We start from the raw sequence: 17,027 nt of genomic DNA on the forward strand, positions 1-17,027 counted from the left end.
GAATTAAAAACACGACATTCATTTAAGGTCATCGTGTGTTTTGTGAGCAAATGCTTTTGCATATTCGTAGTGTTTCCTCCCATAAATGAAATATCTACTTTGCAAGTGTTGCAAGTTGCCCTGTTGTCATCTGTTCTCGTAAAGTATAACCAAACTTTTGAGCGTTTGAGCCGCCATGTTTCCTGCCAGGTAAATGACGCTCCGCAACGTGGTGACGTCATTCGGGGCGACTGGAATCAATAAGAGAATCGTTTGCAAAAATGGCAAACGATTCCAAGGAACTGAAACAGTGGGAACCGGTTCTCAACAAGAACCGGGTTTTGATACCCATCCCTAAGCACAACTGTACAGAGGGAGGGTTTACAGTTCATTTACACACAGGAAACTTTATTTATACAGTCGATTTACAGATTGATCGAACTTGTGTGTGTGTGTGTGGGGGGGGCTTGTCTGCTGTGTGTATGACAGACGGTGTGTTAATCCTCCTCACAATGAACAGATGTACCTCCGGATTAACACACACAGAGTCAGCTGAGATCAGTGTAACACATCAAATCTCCTTGTTGAACACAACAGATTGGTCATGTGACCACACGTAGACCTCAGGAGCGGGTGAAAGAAGACTCACCCCTCTTCCCGCCCCATCCCCCCAAGCCCCTCGCCCAGTGTGTATGTGTGTGTGTGTCAGCCTACACACCTTGTTGTCCTGCACTCTGATTGGCTGCTGCAGATGCACCCTGAGAAGTGGGTCAAGGGGACTATGTCTACGTGTGTGTGTGTGTGTGTGTGTGTGTGTGTACACAGACTTCAAGTCAAGTGGCTTTATTGTCATTCCAACCATGTACAGTGGTACAGTACACAGTGAAAGGAGAAAGCGTTCCTCCAAGACCACAGTGCTACAAATGACAGCCAATCAACACAAGACAACATAAAGTGAAATGTGTTAAAACTGCAAAAAAACAAAACAACGACAGCGCAACACCAGACAGAACAGAACGATACAGACAGACAAATCTTTGGGTAGAGCAGGGGTGTCCAACTCCAGGCCTCGAGGGCCGATGTCCTGCAGATTTGGCTAAATTACCTCCTCAACACGTTTTAAAGTTCTCCAGAGGACTGGTAATGAACTGATCGTTTGATTCAGGTGTGTTGACCCAGGGGGAGATCTAAAACCTGCAGGACACGGGCCCTCGAGGCCTGGAGTTGGACACCCCTGGTGTAGAGCAACTCGAAGACTGAAGAAAGTTTATAAAAAGAAACTTACACACCCAGAACACAGAGTATTTTTAACTGTGTGTGTGTTGTGGTTTACTGGCGACATCTTCTGTGGAAAAAGTGAGGTCAGCACAGTGAACAAATGTGTGTCTTTAGCATGTAAGTGGTCTCTTTCTTGCCTGGTTTCTGCAGGTTCCAGTACCACTGTGGTAGTTGGGTTTCTCTCTCTCGCTTCTCTTTTTTATTTATACAGCATCAAATCACAACAACAGTTGCCTGAAGGTGCTTTATATTGTAAGGTAGACCCTACTATAATACAGAGAAAACCCAACAATCATATGACCCCCTGTAAGCAAGCGCTTGGGTGACAGTGGGAAGGAAAAAATTCCTTTTAACAGGAAAAAACCTCCAGCAGAACCAGGCTCAGGGAGGGGCGGGGCCATCTGAATCTTAAAAAAGTTGTAGAGTTTCTGTTGGACTGTAAGAAGCTCGTTTACAGACTGTTTCCTGCTGGATTAATTGAAGGCTTTGCAGGGAGTTCCTGATAATAGTGCTGATAATAATAATCCAGCCTAGAAGTAATAAATGCATGAACTAGTTTTTCAGCGTCTGTTCATTGTTTCGAATTTCAGAGATATACATTTTCATTGTATACCAAAGAAAATGTATGCTATGTCTTCTAATGATACTGCCTAAGGGAAGCATGTATAATGTAAACAGAATTGGTCCTAGCACTGAACCCTGTGGAACTCCATAATTAACCTCAGTGTGTGAAGAGGACTCTCCATTTACATGCACAAACTGGAGTCTATTAGATAGATATGATACAAACCACTGCAGCACAGTACCTGTAATACCTACAGCATGTTCTAATCGCTCTAATAGGATATTATGGTCGACAGTATCGAACGCTGCACTGAGGTCTAGCAGGACAAGCACAGAGATGAGTCCACTGTCAGAGGCCATAAGAAGATCATTTGTAACCTTCACTAAAGCTGTTTCTGTGCTGTGATGAGCTCTGCAACCTGACTGAAACTCTTCAAATAAGCCTCTGCAGATGATCTGTTAGCTGTTTGACAACTACTCTTTCAAGGATGTTTGATATAAAGGAAGGTTGGAGATTGGCCTATAATTAGCTAAGACAGCTGGGTCACCCCATTTACACCCGTGTCTCTCTTTACCTGTGTGTCTCATAGCATGTAATGTCACCATCCACAATCGCTGCAGAGACAGTCTGGCGAGCTGTGCTAAGATGAAGCAGAAGGTAAGAGCAGTCTCTCTCTCTCTTCTTACCTGTCTGTCTGCACACACCTGTCCCAGTCCTGGTAGGCTACAGTCACACTGGGGAAAACAATGGTTCGCTCTTGGTTTACATCTTACATCAGAAAGCTTTGCTATCAGGGTCTTTCTAAAAAAAAGGTTACATTAACTTCAATTCAATTCAATGTTATTTACACAGCGCCAAACCACAATAGTCACCTCAAGGTGCTTTATATTGTAACGTAGACCCCACAATAATACATACAGAGAAAAGCCCAACAATCATATGACCCCCTATGAGCAGCACCTTGGCTGCAAGTGGGAAGGAAAAACTCCCTTTTAACAGGAAGAAACCTCTGGCAGAACCAGGCTCAGGGAGGGGCGGGGCCATCTGCTGCGACCGGTTTGGGTGAGAGAAGGAAGACAGGATAAAGACATGCTGTGGGAGAGAGACAGAGATCAACACATACATGTTAATCTCTGCGGCTTTGCAGCGGATGGTGCAGCCGCTGTGATAGGTGTCACACCACTGAGTGAAAAAAATCAGCCCTAACCTGACCGTCATTCAGTGCATTGTTCACAGTTAGAACAATGATGTGGTAAAACATATTACTTTCACATATTTACATATTTATTAACTCTGAAAATCTGAAAGTCTACTGTTGAATTCAGTGAATGGAGCAAGATGCCTCTGTTCTTGCACAGAGGAAAGATGTGTGGGGAAAAAAGGGAATTGATGCACTGCAGTAAAAATAAATGGCATCAAAGCATACTTTTTTCTTTGGGACATCCTGTAGTGGAATATTTACTAATTCTTTCTTTAAGCTGACAGCATTTTGTGCTGTTGCATATATTGAAGTTGTGTGACAGCTGGTGAAAAATAGCACAGATGAGGCATTCACCTGCACTGAGGATAGTAAAAGAAAGAAAATGAATGATGCTCTGTGTGCACACTACTGAGAAATGTTGTGTAATTTTTATTGTGCACTGATCTTTGTGTAGAAGTTTGACTAAAACACTGAACTGATCGCTGGAAAAAGGAAAACAGGATATTTCCATGTGTGCGTCCTGTCTCAGGATTCTCCTTGCTCAGTTCAAGTCGTCTCTTTGAGTAAGCTTGCAATATTATTGTGGAGCAGGAATATGTGGGGCTCGACTCTGAGCGCGCCAGGAGTGAGTAAAGATCAACAGAGCCAAAGGCTCAGGGCTCCGCCCCCTCATTCTAACTGTTAAGCAGCTAATCAAGTTAGCTTGGAGAAGCTGAGGGAGCTCAAAGTAGTTTCTCACAGGAAGAAAGCAAGAATGAGTCAGCAGGGGTTGGTCGGCCGTGTTAGAACGAGGGGGTGGAGCCCTGAGCACGGCTCGCCAGGTCTGTCATGGACAGACATGGTGTCATTGGAGATTCTTGGTCACACCAAGGCGATTCCCATAGTGAAACACAGAGCGAAGTTATAAAAAGAACTGCCACAAACGTCGGTGACCCGGGTTTTTGGAGCAGCTGTGTTGCTCATGAACGCAGGCTGTCTCTCTCTCTTTGGTCGCTCCAAGGTTGACCTGTGTTTCTCTCTGACAGCAACAGAAGCTGGCGTTAGCGAGAAATAGTTCAGCTCTGCAGAACGTCGCCATGAGAAGCAAAAGTGAGTCCTGTCACCTAAAAACATCTCCTTTTCCTCTTCTTTTGCTGTTGTTTGTCACAATGATGACTTTTTCTTCTTCTCTGCTTCAGCGCCTATGATGAAGGAGCGACCGAGCTCAGCCATCTATCCTTCTGACAGCCTTCGTCAGTCGCTGCTCGGCTCCAGACGCGTTCGATCTGGCCTCTCGCTCGCCAAAAGTGTCTCCACAAATAACATCGCAGGGTGAGGCTGAGCACGGAGCTAATTGGCTGCTGGCTGTTGTGGTTGAGCAGGAGCATCAGAAACAGGAAAAGCAAATGTACAGACTAAATTGATTATGGGTGTTCCTAATAAACTGACCACTTTGTGTGGAAAGACTGGAAATCGGAAACATTCAGCTGAGCTAAAATATAAACCTCCAGGTCACAGACGAGGCTCCGGTTTGCTCGGCTCCGATATCGCCATCTTGTGGTTCTTGTGGTTGCAGGAAGCAGCTGCTGGGAGGGTTAGAGATATGGCCGCAGAGCGAAAGAAGTAAAATTCATTATATGCAAGAATAAATTCACGCAGAGTTCATTAAGAATAAAACATAAAAAAATTAATCCAGATGATGACATCATCAAACCGCCACCCATCACAAAGTGAGGTCTTGATGCGTGCTCAGTCATCCAGGTGAGTAAATCCCATAAAGTCGATTCTGTTCATCTGGATGTTTTCAGTGGGACAAACGTTTCGTCACTCATCCAGGTGACTTCTTCAGTCTCAGCTGACTGCAGGTTTCCAGCCTCATAAACAGGACATTTGCTCAGTGACTGAAACCAGCCCACAGAAACGTTTCTCCCGCTGAAAACGTCCAGATGAACAGAATCAATTTGTGGGGAAGGTGAAGCAAGCTTTTAAATCGCATCCAGTGAAACTAGTTCAGTGTTCTGTGGGGCAAAAGTAAAACACTGAAGCTCTCTATCTTTAAACTAATGTACTCTACTGTACTCGATTACTGTAATCGAGTATTGCAGCTTCAGTGACTTGAAAAAGTTTTCGATATGACGAGCTTCAACACACTCAGACATTCAGACATTTATTAATTGCCATGGCAGTCAACAGCTGACATGCTCACCTGCTTCTCTGCATCTTCACACCATCAGAGCATCATAAGTCACCTTTCTGTCTGTCCTCAGTGTGACCGAGGACTCTGCAGGTCTCAAGAGGATCCTGTCTCAGTCCACAGAGTCTCTGAACTTCAGGAGCAGGACTCTGTCCATGGAGTCTCTTACTGATGACGGTCTGTTAGTCACTTTTATTGATTACTATCAGATCTTAATTATGTGAGCAGGTGGCGCTGTAACCTGATGGGATTCATTCTTTCTGTGTGCAGCTGAGTGGAGCCCTCTGCTGGACGAGCTGCAGAAGGAGGGCAGCTGCGTGCAGGTCGACAGCTGGAGCCTCGCTGTGGAGCCCAACTTCCTGCAAACACTTCACAAAGACCTGATCAAGCAGCAGGACGTCATCTACGGTACAGCAACAGTCACCAAACACACACACACAACATGTGGACTCGTTACACCTGCGGGAGATTTAAACTTGGAGCTCATACAGCTTCCAGATGTGTGGGAATTTTTGCCCGTTTGTTCAGGAGAGCTTTTGTCAGGTCTGGCACTTGGCGTCTCTGTTTTAGTTCCTCCCAAAGGTGTTTGACGTGTCAGTGCTCTGTGTGGGCGGGATCGGGTTTTTCTACAGTCCCAACGAAGTAGTCGATTCTAAAACCTTAACTAAAGCGTGGTCTACAGCTGTGCGTGTGCTCGCCACAGCTGGAGAAGAAACGTGACCGAGCTCTCTCTTTGCCTCAGAGCTGATCCAGACCGAGTTTCACCACGTCCGCACGCTGAGGATCATGGAGGGCGTGTACCGGCGGGGGATGCTGGAGGAGGTGATGCTGGAGGCGGGGGTGGTCCACACCATCTTCCCATGTCTGGACCAACTGCTGGAGCTTCACTCCCACTTCCTGTCAGAGCTGTTGAACAGGAGGAAGGCGGGTCTGGTGGAGGGCAGCTCCACCAACTTCACGGTGCGCAAGCTGGGAGACCTGCTGGTCCGACAGGTACGACGACTCCACCTCTTGCACCCACACCTCGCTGCTAACAGGGCTTCTAAGGCTACGTTCCCACTGCAGGCGAAAGTATGGTATGGCAGTTTGAACAGCACAAATCCGACATTTTCAAATGCGACCTTTTGTATGTGGTACTGAATCCGATACATATCTGATGTTTTAGAAAGTGACTGCTGTTTGATGGTCATGTCGCATTAAATTAGTCTTTTACGTCACTGACAAAAGACAGATCCCAATTATCAGCGCTGGAGAAGACAAACGACTCCGTGTCCATATATACATCTGCACGGAGGTAGCAGCCACTGCTCCAAACAAGGCCATTGTTAAAGCACGGGCTCTCTGTTTTCTCAGTGTCCTTCTTTCTCTAATTAATTTGTCAAAATTCTGTCGGTTACAACTGAGCAGAAATTGGTAGACTGCTGCAACAACACCTACCGTGAACAGAGCGCGTTGTGTGTGACGTCTTCTTTTGCACATGCAGGCCGCTTTGAGACGTTCAGAGCACGTTTGCTGTCACATTTTATTTGTAGTGTGAACAAAAAACAGACAAAAAAATCGGATTTGATCAAAAGATCAGAATTGAGTTTTTAAGCAAAGGTAGGATGTTTTATGACCGCTTGACCCTGAAGAAGAGTTCAAATATGGGGTTAGGGCTGCTCAATTAATCGAATTTTAATCACGATTACGATCTGGGCTTTCAACGATCATTAAAAATGACAGAGCCGATTATTAGCCCCTCCCTCATTTATCCGCGACACCTTAAAGGCCGGTCCGTGAAAATATTGTCGGGCATAAACCGTCCGTGGCGCAAAAAAGGTTGGAGACCGCTGATTAAGAGGACCCGAGGGAAGCTCGGAAAGCTAAGCAGAAGTTATTTGGAGAGTGACTGCCGTTGGTTGAAAAGAGAGGTAAAAAAAAACAAAACTTCAGTGGTGTTGCACACTATTTTATATTATTTTTTAAAAGCCATTGTTAACCCTTTAAAGCCGGTCAGAGCAGCACGCTCCGTTTTGCGTAACTATTTTTAAATCCCTGTAGAACCTGAACCGTGTAAGCTAGCGCAATAATTTGTTTTGCATATGAAACCAGAGGAGTTGTACTTACATCTGATGCCATCAGCTTGTCCTCGGTCACGGTTTCGTTCCACATAAAGCTTTGCAAAAATTGCATAAAAAGCGCTTGCAGGAACAAAAGCATAATATTCCAGAAACACGCTTTGCCGATCCTATCAGCTGTTCGTAACACTTCCCACAGTGAAATGATGCACCTGCTGTTTTCTTTGCAAATTTGCATCATAGGATTGTTTTTTGTTTTTCCTGCAGTATATAAAAATTGCTGTATCTCCAAAATAAAACTATGAAGACACTCAAAATAAATTTCCTGTGGTGGGAAACTATTTTTTGCAACTTTATTGTATTTAAAGTTTTGAGGGATAAGCCTCTTAAATTTCTCCAAGTAGAAATATATGTAAACAAAACAAAAGCGATTTTCAATTTTTTTTGTAGTTTATTGCACTTTTTTGCAATTTATGTAATTACTATGGACTTAATGCATACATATTATTAAAATATGGGCTATAACAGTTGTATTGATGTATAGCAACTTGAAATGCTCCCACAAATGGCCCTACAGCATGTAAAAAAAATAATATAAGCTCTGGTGGACTTGGTTCTATAGTAGGTCTTAAAGGGTTAAATAAATATCGTCAAATAATCGTGATTATCATTTTTGCCATAATCGAGCAGCCCTATATGAGGTCGTGTCCACATACAGAATGACAACAGCAATGGATGGATTTATTTAATAAAACCCGAGGCTTGTTCGCCCGGAACTGAACGTCACGTTTGTCAACATAAACCAACCACTTGGCACTGATTTTAAAATGGCATTCACCAGACGGTCGCTACAAAGACACGCCAAAGATCTGAGTTTATCCACCGAACCTACACGTGTGTGTGTGTGTGTGTGCAGTTCTCAGGGCAGACTGCTGATGACTGGAAGAAAGTTTATTCAGAGTTCTGCAGTCGACATCCGAAAGCTGTGAAACTCTACAAGGAAGTTTTGGCTCGCGACCGGAGACTGCAGCAGTTCATCAGGGTGAGGCGCTCACCTGTGGCTTCAGGCTGATCCTGGAACCGTCATGGTCACTTTAGATGTGTTTTGATTTACGCTGCTGCAAGCTGGTTCGGCCCGGGGCCGGCTGGTGTTTCTGATGCTGACTTCCTGTCTCCATCCTTTCCCACAATGCTCAGCGTGTGACTCGCGGTCCTCTGCTGCGGCGTCACGGCGTCCAGGAGTGCATCCTGTTGGTGACGCAGCGGATCACAAAGTACCCCGTCCTCATCCAGCGAATCCTGGACAACACTAAAGGTAATCTGTGACTTTTGACCTTTAGGATTCTCTGATGACCTTTGACTTATGACTGTGATGAATCCATAACCTCCTGCAGGCTGCGAAGAGGAGGCACAGGCTCTGAGCCGCGCACTGGGCCTCCTGAAGGAGCTGATCAGCTCTGTGGACAAAGAGGTCCTGGAGCTTGACCGGAGCAGGAGGCTGCAGGAGATCCATGCCCGCCTGGACCCGCGTGCCCAGGCAGAGGTCCGGGGAGGAGGCGTGTTCAGAGGTGGAGAGCTGCTGAGGAGGAGGCTCCTGCACGAGGGGACACTCCTCTGCAAGGTCCAGGGTACCAGGATGAAAGGTAGTGGGCTTTATCACCTGCTGTGGTGCAACATGCGTGTGGGCAGAGCTTGCAAGTCACGACTGTGTTTGTCTCCAGATGTGCAGGTGCTGCTGATGTCAGACATCTTGGTTTTCCTCCAGGAGAAAGACCAGAAGTTCACCTTTGTTGTGTCACTGGTGAGTCATGCCTGATAACATTCGAAAGCCCCCTGACTTTCTTCAGCTCTGTTCAAGGTTTCCTGTTTGCTCACCTGTCTGCTCACCTGCGTTTCAGGACAAGTCTCCAGTGGTCTCATTGACTAATCTGATTGTCAGAGACATAGCCAATCAGGAGAGAGGGATGTACCTGATCAGTGACTCCACCCCCCCGGAGATGTATGAGCTGCACGCCTCATCGAAAGAAGACAGGAAGACTTGGATGAGCCGCATCCAGCAGGCCGCCACCAGGTGAGCAAGACACACGTGTGTGTCCTGAGGAAACGAAGTGCTCTGGCTGTGCGTCATTTCCTACCCCGATGACGACAGTTATCACAATACAGAGCGCCTGTAAATTCAGTGAATATAATACAGTCATATTCCTGCAGTCGAGTGTCTCGACCAGTGCACGGCATCGTGTATTTGTGGGAGTTTTGATGTCCGGTTTTCTCTTTAGTATATGACGTACTGCAGGAATCAGAATCACAACTATCAAATGAAATGATGTATTTAAGAGCAACAGGCTGAACCAGTTAAATAATACAAACATAAGAAATCGCTCTAATACTCACAAACGGCTCAATTATAAATATCCATAATATTACAGAGGCCAAATATATATAATTGATATTTAACCTGTGAAACTGGTATTTGTATTTGTTACCTTCTGCGCCTCTACTTAGTTTTGGTGACCTTAGTTACTGTGGTAACTACTGCAAACTGTAGTTACTGTAGTTACTGTGTACTTTAGTTACTGATGTATTTTTTTTCTGCAGCTGTCCGTGCAGAGACGACTTTCCTCTCATTGAGACAGAAGACAAAGCGTTGCTGCGCAGACTCAGAGCTGACATCCAGCAGAAGGACAGGGAGGTGCTGGAGCTCTTACAGGAGCGCGTCACTCTGTTTTCTGATCTGGTGGAGGCGTCTGGAAGAGGAAAGGCAGAAGAAGAAGGAGACATGGAGGTCAGGATCTCCTCCTCCTGCAGGAACCTTTTTAGAGCTGACACTCCTCAGGCACCTCAGGCTGAGCCACTCCTCCTCGCTGCCATCGGTGAAGGTGAGGAGGTGCTAATGCTTCTTAGGTCCAGAACGATGGACTAAGACTTTAACAGATCATGTGACCTTTGGTGGAGATTAGGGTGTAACGCGGTAAAGGACCAGGGCGCCTAACTGCAGCTTCATAGATAATGAGCTAATCAGGCTACGGAGCCTGAGTGTGTGAATAAAACACAGGAAACAGAAATAGAGCTCAAAAGTATACAGAAAATAAATATATGCATATATATCACGAACAGAAATAATGGTAATAACACAAAACAGCTTATTAGGTCCCAAAAGGAGGTGGGACGAGGTTTAGTCCAGTGTGAGATCAGTTTTGTTCCATTGACCTGTGATAGGACAGCACGGTGGCACGGTGGTCAGCACTGTTGCCGCACAGCAAGAAGGTCCTGAGTTCAATTCCCCCATCAGGCCGGTTCCTTCTGTGTTGAGTTTGCATGTTCTCCCCGTGTTTGCGTGGGTTCCCTCCGGGTACTCCGGCTTCCGTCCAAAGACGTGCAGTTAGTGGGGATAGGTTAATTGGTTAATCTAAATTGCCCATAGGCATCAATGATGTTGAGTCGCATTTTTCCTCATCCTGAAAAATGCCACAACCATGACCCCTACTAAATCTATTTCTAAACTATACAAAGCTCGCTCTAGTGACAGCAAGGATAACACTTTATACACTAAGGATAAATGGGAAAGGGAATCAGGAATTGGTATTTCTGTGGGGGAGTGGGAAAATGTTTGGTACTGCCAGTGGTCCATGTCCAGTTCTATGAGCTGGAAGGAGCATGGCTGGAAGAATATTATTAGGTGCTTCAAGACTCCATATCAGGAGAGATACAAAGGGGCTCGACTGTTGCTAACCATTTTCATGTTTTTTGGGACTGTCCCAAGTTAAAAAACTGTTGGATAGGTGTTCAGGTCTCCTTAAGTGCAGTCTTTAACGTTCAAATACCTTTAGATTTCAAGGTTTTATACATGAGTTTGGTCCCCTTTCTGGAACGTAGGAGTGAGATTAAGTTGGTGCAATTACTCTTGGTGGCGAGTAAAAAAACAATTACTACCCTGGATGACTGGTTTGGGATCATTTTAGAGATATTTAGGATGGAAAAACTTACATATCTGTTAAGAAAGCAAAAAGCCAAATTCTACCACATTTGGAACAATTGGATCCAATTCATCACCCCCACGAGGGCTGACTTCACTTGATCTCACTATTACTTGGTTGGTTTTTGTTTTATTTATTTATTTATTTTTTACATTTACTTCTATTACTATTGCTTGTTTATTTACTTATTTGTTCACCATGACTGCAGCATGGGCACCCCCCCAGTTTGTGTTTATAGTTCCATGTAATGTGTTCTATATATCTCCTTCGGGAGAGCATGCGAGCAACTCTCCTAGTAATAGCTGGTGGAGGTTAATATGCACCCGCTGATCACTTCATCATTTGCTCTCCTGGACTTAATCTAAAACCTGGAAGGACTTTGTTCCCATGCAGATGGTTTTTATTCTCCAATCCAAATCCAAATATAATTAAAAAATAAATTGCCCATAGGTCTGAATGTGGGAGTGAATGTGAGTGTGAATGGTTGTCTGTCCCTGTGTGTCGGCCCTGCGACAGACTGGCGACCTGTCCAGGGTCTACCCCGCCTCTCGCCCTAAAACAGCTGGGATAGGCTCCAGTGCCCCCCGCGACCCTGTAAAGGATAAACGGAAGCGAATGGATGGATGGATGACCTGTGTGTATCAACAGTTCAATTTAGTCCATAGGAGCAGGGGACATGCAGCTGATTGACCCGGAACTTATACAGGGTTCATTCCCGCCACAATAAAGGGATTTGCGGAAGTGGGGTCAGATGTTGCCGTGGTTACATGGATGTAGCTCACCTGGTTCGATGTTTAAAATTGATATTTATGGGATGAAGCCATCACACCTCAGGTCTTTGTGCCACACATAAACATCTGGGAACAAAGAAGAACTGAGCATTAAAGGAAACGTTCTCCGAGACATCCTCCACCCCGAGCAGCTTCCAGCGCTAACAGAGACTCGGTCCAGGCTGTCGGTTGCTCACCATCAGGCTCACCATGTTTTCTGTTTCAGTCGACAGACTGACGGAGCTGCTGTCAGATGCCAGCATCCAGAAATCTTCCATAACCAACGGCAACCAGGAGATCAGCGGTGAGTCACCTGTCGCCTGTTTGTGCTCCGCCCCTTCGTGTTGTGATGCAGAAATCATCTTTCTGTTGCTGTTTGATAACCTGTCTCTTTCTCTCAGATGGTGACTCTGGTTCTCTGAACGGCTCTTTTGACTTGAACGACAAGTCCTCAAAGGTAACGCTCACCTTTCACCTTCTGCTCAGGTGTGTGTCTTAAAGAAGTGAAACTTTCAACCCTTCATATTTCTTCTGACAGCTAAAATGTTTGAATGCTCAGAGGGTCCATGGAAGTTATTTACAGTCTTTAACCAATCAGTGAGCAATTGGTCATATGATCCCAATGTCACAGCAGGGTTTTGGCGGATTTTGTTTCCATGGAAACTGGAGCAGAAATGAAGATACAGGTGACAGTAAAAAACAAGTAAATGTTGAAGAATGTTTTTCTGAGGGGCTCGTTTACGTCTCACTGCACAGACGAGCGGGTGGAGCTACTTCTTCACTTACATGGTCGACGTTCCGCAACATTTCCCTTTTTTATAACATCATCGTATGCAGCTGGTACAACAGAGGCTCCACCTGATTGGTCCACAAGTTTCAGGTGGTTCGTGAAGCTGAACCTGCATCTGCACGATGCAAACCTTCAGTTGTGTTTAAATGTTTGTCTGCTGAACCACAGTTCTTCAAATAAATCCTCTTTATATAAACTGTATGTTTTCATATGTCTGAGTGAACCTTCAGAATAAGAGAAGGTCTGTGGCAGCTTGTCTCCACGTCTCTCAGTTTCAGCTCTTTTCTCTTTCAGGATGGAAATGGTAACCAGCTGCAGGAGCGAACCCTGAACGAGGTAACACCTACTTCCTCTTTTCTGAGTAACCTCTTGATACCAAGAAGTCAAAGACCTAAGCCCCTTCTCCATCAGTACCTACTCGGATCGCCTTGCCACAGTTCGCCGGTTTTCGGGGTTGGCACCACATACTGCAATAGTACCTGCTCGGCTCGGGTTCCAAGGGACCCGGGCAGGTACTAAAATGTGATGTCAGTTTTCGTGACACCGATTGGCTGGTCAGTGGCGTCATTCAAAGAGTCACGAAAGCAACTCGTTCACGAAAATCAAAACAGACATTTTTGAAACCCGACAACGAGGAAAAAGGCTGCAAAAACCGACACAAGGTGCACGAGTCTGACGAAAAGCCACAGACCCAGCAGCAGCTATACTGCTGGCTCCACGTCCACCTTTGTTGTAGTCGTCGCATATTAATCACGGGACACTCGGACATGTCGGTATGATGACGAACACGCACATTAGGTGTAACTGGACTGTAATAAAAGCAAGTCGATCTGAGTAGGTGCCAAAAGGGCTTAGATTCGCTTTGAAGATCGACATGTTTCTGTCTGTGTTGGGATGCAGCTCATGCACCGTTTCATACATTTTGATGTACAAAGTTTCTGCCTGTGCAGTTCTAACATCTTCAGCTGTCCTCTCTGCAGGACGTCCATCAGTGCTTGATCGGTCTGAGCACACAGCTTCACGCCCTGCAGGTCTGAAACTTATTTCTAGTATTGATTGTTTATACATCCTGCAATTAACCCAAATAAATGTATAAATAGTGATTCATTTATTCAGTATTTATGTTATCAATGTTGCAGGCTGCTGTGATTCGTCAGGACTCAATGCTAGCGCTGTTGGTCAGTGCAGGCTCCACCCCCTCCACCACCCCTGGCTCTGCCCCTGGCCCCCGCCTCAGCCGGTCACTGTCACGTGACACAGGGTTGGAAGCCAGCGGGGAGGCGGTGCTGCTGCGGCGGCAGGTGGAGCTGCTACAGGAGGAAGTGACACGCCTCCGTCTGCGAGAGGAGGACCAAAACTGGGAGGGAGTGGAGCCAGGCACCAGAAGGAGGAGCAAAAATGGAGAGAAGAGTGATGTTATGAAAGGAGAACAGGTGAGTTGGGTTCACTTGTTCACCTACTGGGCAGGGATAGCTCAGTAGGTAGAGTGGTGGCCCCATGATCGGAAGGTCGGGGGTTCAACTCCACTGAATGGCTACCCTGAGGTACCCCTGAGCAAGGTACCGTCCCTACACACTGCTCCCCGGGCGCTGCATTGGTGGCTGCCCACTGCTTCACTGGGTGAATGGGTTAAATGCAGAGGAACTATTTCCCTATGGGGACTAACACGCACACATTACATTACTAAAGCGCGATGAGTCGACAAAACTGAAATAAATCCGAGTTGTCTGTTGGCAGGTTAACAAGAGGCGTAGCAGTCGGGAACTGGAGCTCCGCCCCCTTGCCCCACTAGCCACCGAGGATCCAGTCGACCAATTAGATGGCGTCCAAGAAGGAAATGAAGAGGAGGAAGTGATGAAGATCTCTCCTCGCTCTGACAGCCCCAGAGGTTAGTACCACTGATCAACAATCAATATGGAAAGCCCATGGCATTATGATGGTCTCCATGGTAACCTATTACCTCTGACCCCTCAGACCTGCAGGACATCCCAGAGGAGAGCGAGAGTTAACGCCCCACCTACAGCCGATGACCTCAGGGACCTCTGCTGTTGTCACTGCGATGCCACAGACACACATCGGACTCTTATTGTTAAAGGCCCTGGATATAATGCCATTGCCTGTTTTACAGTTTTTAGACCAAATCAGACTTTTGTTCTTGGAACATTTTCTAAAACTTGGAGCCAAAAGGGTAAGGGCGAGGTTAAATTGGCAACTTATTTTCCGCTTCAAACAAACTGGGTCATGTGATTAGATCACTGGTTTGATCTGTGCCCTTGATGTTTTTTGTTTCTTTGTTGTTTGTAAATGGGACCAGAGCATGCGTATCTGGAGCTGGACCTGGATCTGGATCTGGTCTGATCCAGATATTTTTCACAGTTTGTTTTAAGCAGACAGATTTTTATTTATTCTTTGAATCTGAGACACACCACACTACATTACCCAGAATGCCTTTGGACCAGCAGCCATCTCATATTTAAAGTTTTGATTTTAATGGTGTCTGATTTACAGAAACCATTACCAGTATGTAAGCATTGAAAGGACTGGGATTATGGGGAGGGATTGGAGGTTGGTGTGGTCAGATGTGGGTTTTGGGGGTCGGGACTCACGTAGTGCTGGATTGTAGGTCAGGTGTGTTTTTAAGGAGCACAGAGCTCCTTCTATTAGCATGTTAGCATGGCTGTGTCTCTTATACTTGTGTAGGACATTGGTTGAATTGACCAATCAGCTTGTTTCTTTTGATGCATGGAGGTGATGATGTCAGCTCCTCGTGTCGTCCGGTGATGATGATGATGGAACAGTGTTTGACATAGAAAATTGTTCATTTACAAAAAAGAACAACAGACGCCGGTGATGATGTAATCATGCGATCATATTGGGGTGGACTACAGCAAGTTTAACAAGTCTGCGATCAGTCAAAGAGGCCATGCCCCTAATAATGCAAACTCTAATCAGTTCAGACAGGAGAGTGTTATCTATAGAGACCAGTTTGTGAATCAGGCTGTAAGCATGTTTATTTTAACATGTAAGGGTTTTGGGACTGACTCGCTGCTGCCTCTGCTGGACAGTAGAGGAACTGTAGTTTGGCGCTGATAAAGCAGAAAGCGTTACCGAAGAATGCGGGTATCCTCTGTCCTGATCATGTGTGATTGATCATCTCTGATCAGGTGTTTTATGGACAGTAGTCCCACCCCCTGTGAGTTCACATGATGTTCTATAGGTTTTGGAAACACAAAAAAATGAATTTGTAACATCAGGACCTGAATGTGATTTTGAAGTTTTTGAATAACTGATTGTTTTCAGGTTTAACGCTGGGAAGTTTCTACAGTGTGATTCATCACTGTTTTGTTATGTTTTTTTTATCTGAAGCTTTGGGATCCAAAACATTTCTGTTTATGCAAAAAAGCTCGCCAGGATGCACGCCTCACATCCAGATGTGCCGCTGTAACATTTCTTTTGAGTGTATTTTAACTGTAGTAACAATGGACTGAAGTAATTGTATTGATCTCTGATGAGTGTAGGTGATTCCTGCTGTACTCTTTATAAATCTAATCAGCTGCTCTTCGAGTATTTGTCTTTACTTTTAGCTTCAGATGAAACATGACTTTCAGATTTTGATTACTGATGCAGAAATGAATGAATTGATAAACTAAGCACACAGTGACACAAACTTCATTTGGAAAATTTATTTCCTGAAACTAAAAATAAACAAAGATGGCTGACATTCAATTCAATTCAGTTTTATTTATATAGTGTCAAATTACAACAACAGTCGTCTCAAGTGTCACGGGTGCAGGAGAAAGAGGACCCCAAAATGCGGCGCTCTGGCCAAAAAGTGTGCGTTTCCAAAGGTAGTGACAAAAAACAGTGAAAGATGCTAATCCAAAGGTGCTCCTCCTTAATCCCCAAGTGCAGCTTCGTCCGTGCGATTCCGTGTCTGAATGGTGCTTCCTGATTCTCCTCTCCGTGCCAATCTCCTGGGAGAGGTTGAAACCAAACACACAATTAGCGGGCTTCAAAACCAACAATCCACTTTCACCTAAAGTAACTAACGCTACCGGCTTGGAGTAAGCATTTGACGTTGACTGTCATCGTGCATCTTCCTTAAAGATGGAGGCTTAGTCCATCGTGGGCGATCGTGGCTCAAAGAGTTGGCAGTTCGTCTTGTAACCGGAAGGTTGCCGGTTCGAGCCCCGGCTCGGACAGTCTCGGTCGTTGTGTCCTTGGGCAAGACACTTCACCT

The 17,027-nt window shown here is 45.5% G+C and overlaps 1 protein-coding gene across 1 annotated transcript in view; it reads left to right on the plus strand.

Moving 5' to 3' along the window:
• The window catches only part of arhgef2b (rho/rac guanine nucleotide exchange factor (GEF) 2b), a 36,710-nt gene extending 20,359 nt beyond the window's left edge, over positions 1 to 16,351 (plus strand). The window contains exons 3-21 of the mRNA XM_005744087.1: positions 2,412 to 2,479; positions 4,049 to 4,112; positions 4,202 to 4,334; positions 5,270 to 5,373; positions 5,467 to 5,604; positions 5,939 to 6,189; positions 8,170 to 8,295; positions 8,451 to 8,568; positions 8,648 to 8,896; positions 8,975 to 9,054; positions 9,152 to 9,324; positions 9,849 to 10,129; positions 12,224 to 12,301; positions 12,399 to 12,454; positions 13,082 to 13,123; positions 13,768 to 13,818; positions 13,927 to 14,220; positions 14,525 to 14,675; positions 14,762 to 16,351. Coding sequence (XP_005744144.1) covers positions 2,412 to 2,479; positions 4,049 to 4,112; positions 4,202 to 4,334; positions 5,270 to 5,373; positions 5,467 to 5,604; positions 5,939 to 6,189; positions 8,170 to 8,295; positions 8,451 to 8,568; positions 8,648 to 8,896; positions 8,975 to 9,054; positions 9,152 to 9,324; positions 9,849 to 10,129; positions 12,224 to 12,301; positions 12,399 to 12,454; positions 13,082 to 13,123; positions 13,768 to 13,818; positions 13,927 to 14,220; positions 14,525 to 14,675; positions 14,762 to 14,796 — 2,492 coding nt within the window. The 3' untranslated portion in view covers positions 14,797 to 16,351. The remainder of the gene's footprint in view (positions 1 to 2,411; positions 2,480 to 4,048; positions 4,113 to 4,201; positions 4,335 to 5,269; positions 5,374 to 5,466; positions 5,605 to 5,938; positions 6,190 to 8,169; positions 8,296 to 8,450; positions 8,569 to 8,647; positions 8,897 to 8,974; positions 9,055 to 9,151; positions 9,325 to 9,848; positions 10,130 to 12,223; positions 12,302 to 12,398; positions 12,455 to 13,081; positions 13,124 to 13,767; positions 13,819 to 13,926; positions 14,221 to 14,524; positions 14,676 to 14,761) is intronic.
• Positions 16,352 to 17,027: the final 676 nt, after the last annotated feature.

Source organism: Pundamilia nyererei, unplaced genomic scaffold (assembly GCF_000239375.1).
Source record: "Pundamilia nyererei isolate P.nyererei 1_Seehausen unplaced genomic scaffold, PunNye1.0 scaffold00139, whole genome shotgun sequence".
In the NCBI taxonomy this organism is placed as follows: domain Eukaryota; kingdom Metazoa; phylum Chordata; class Actinopteri; order Cichliformes; family Cichlidae; genus Pundamilia; species Pundamilia nyererei.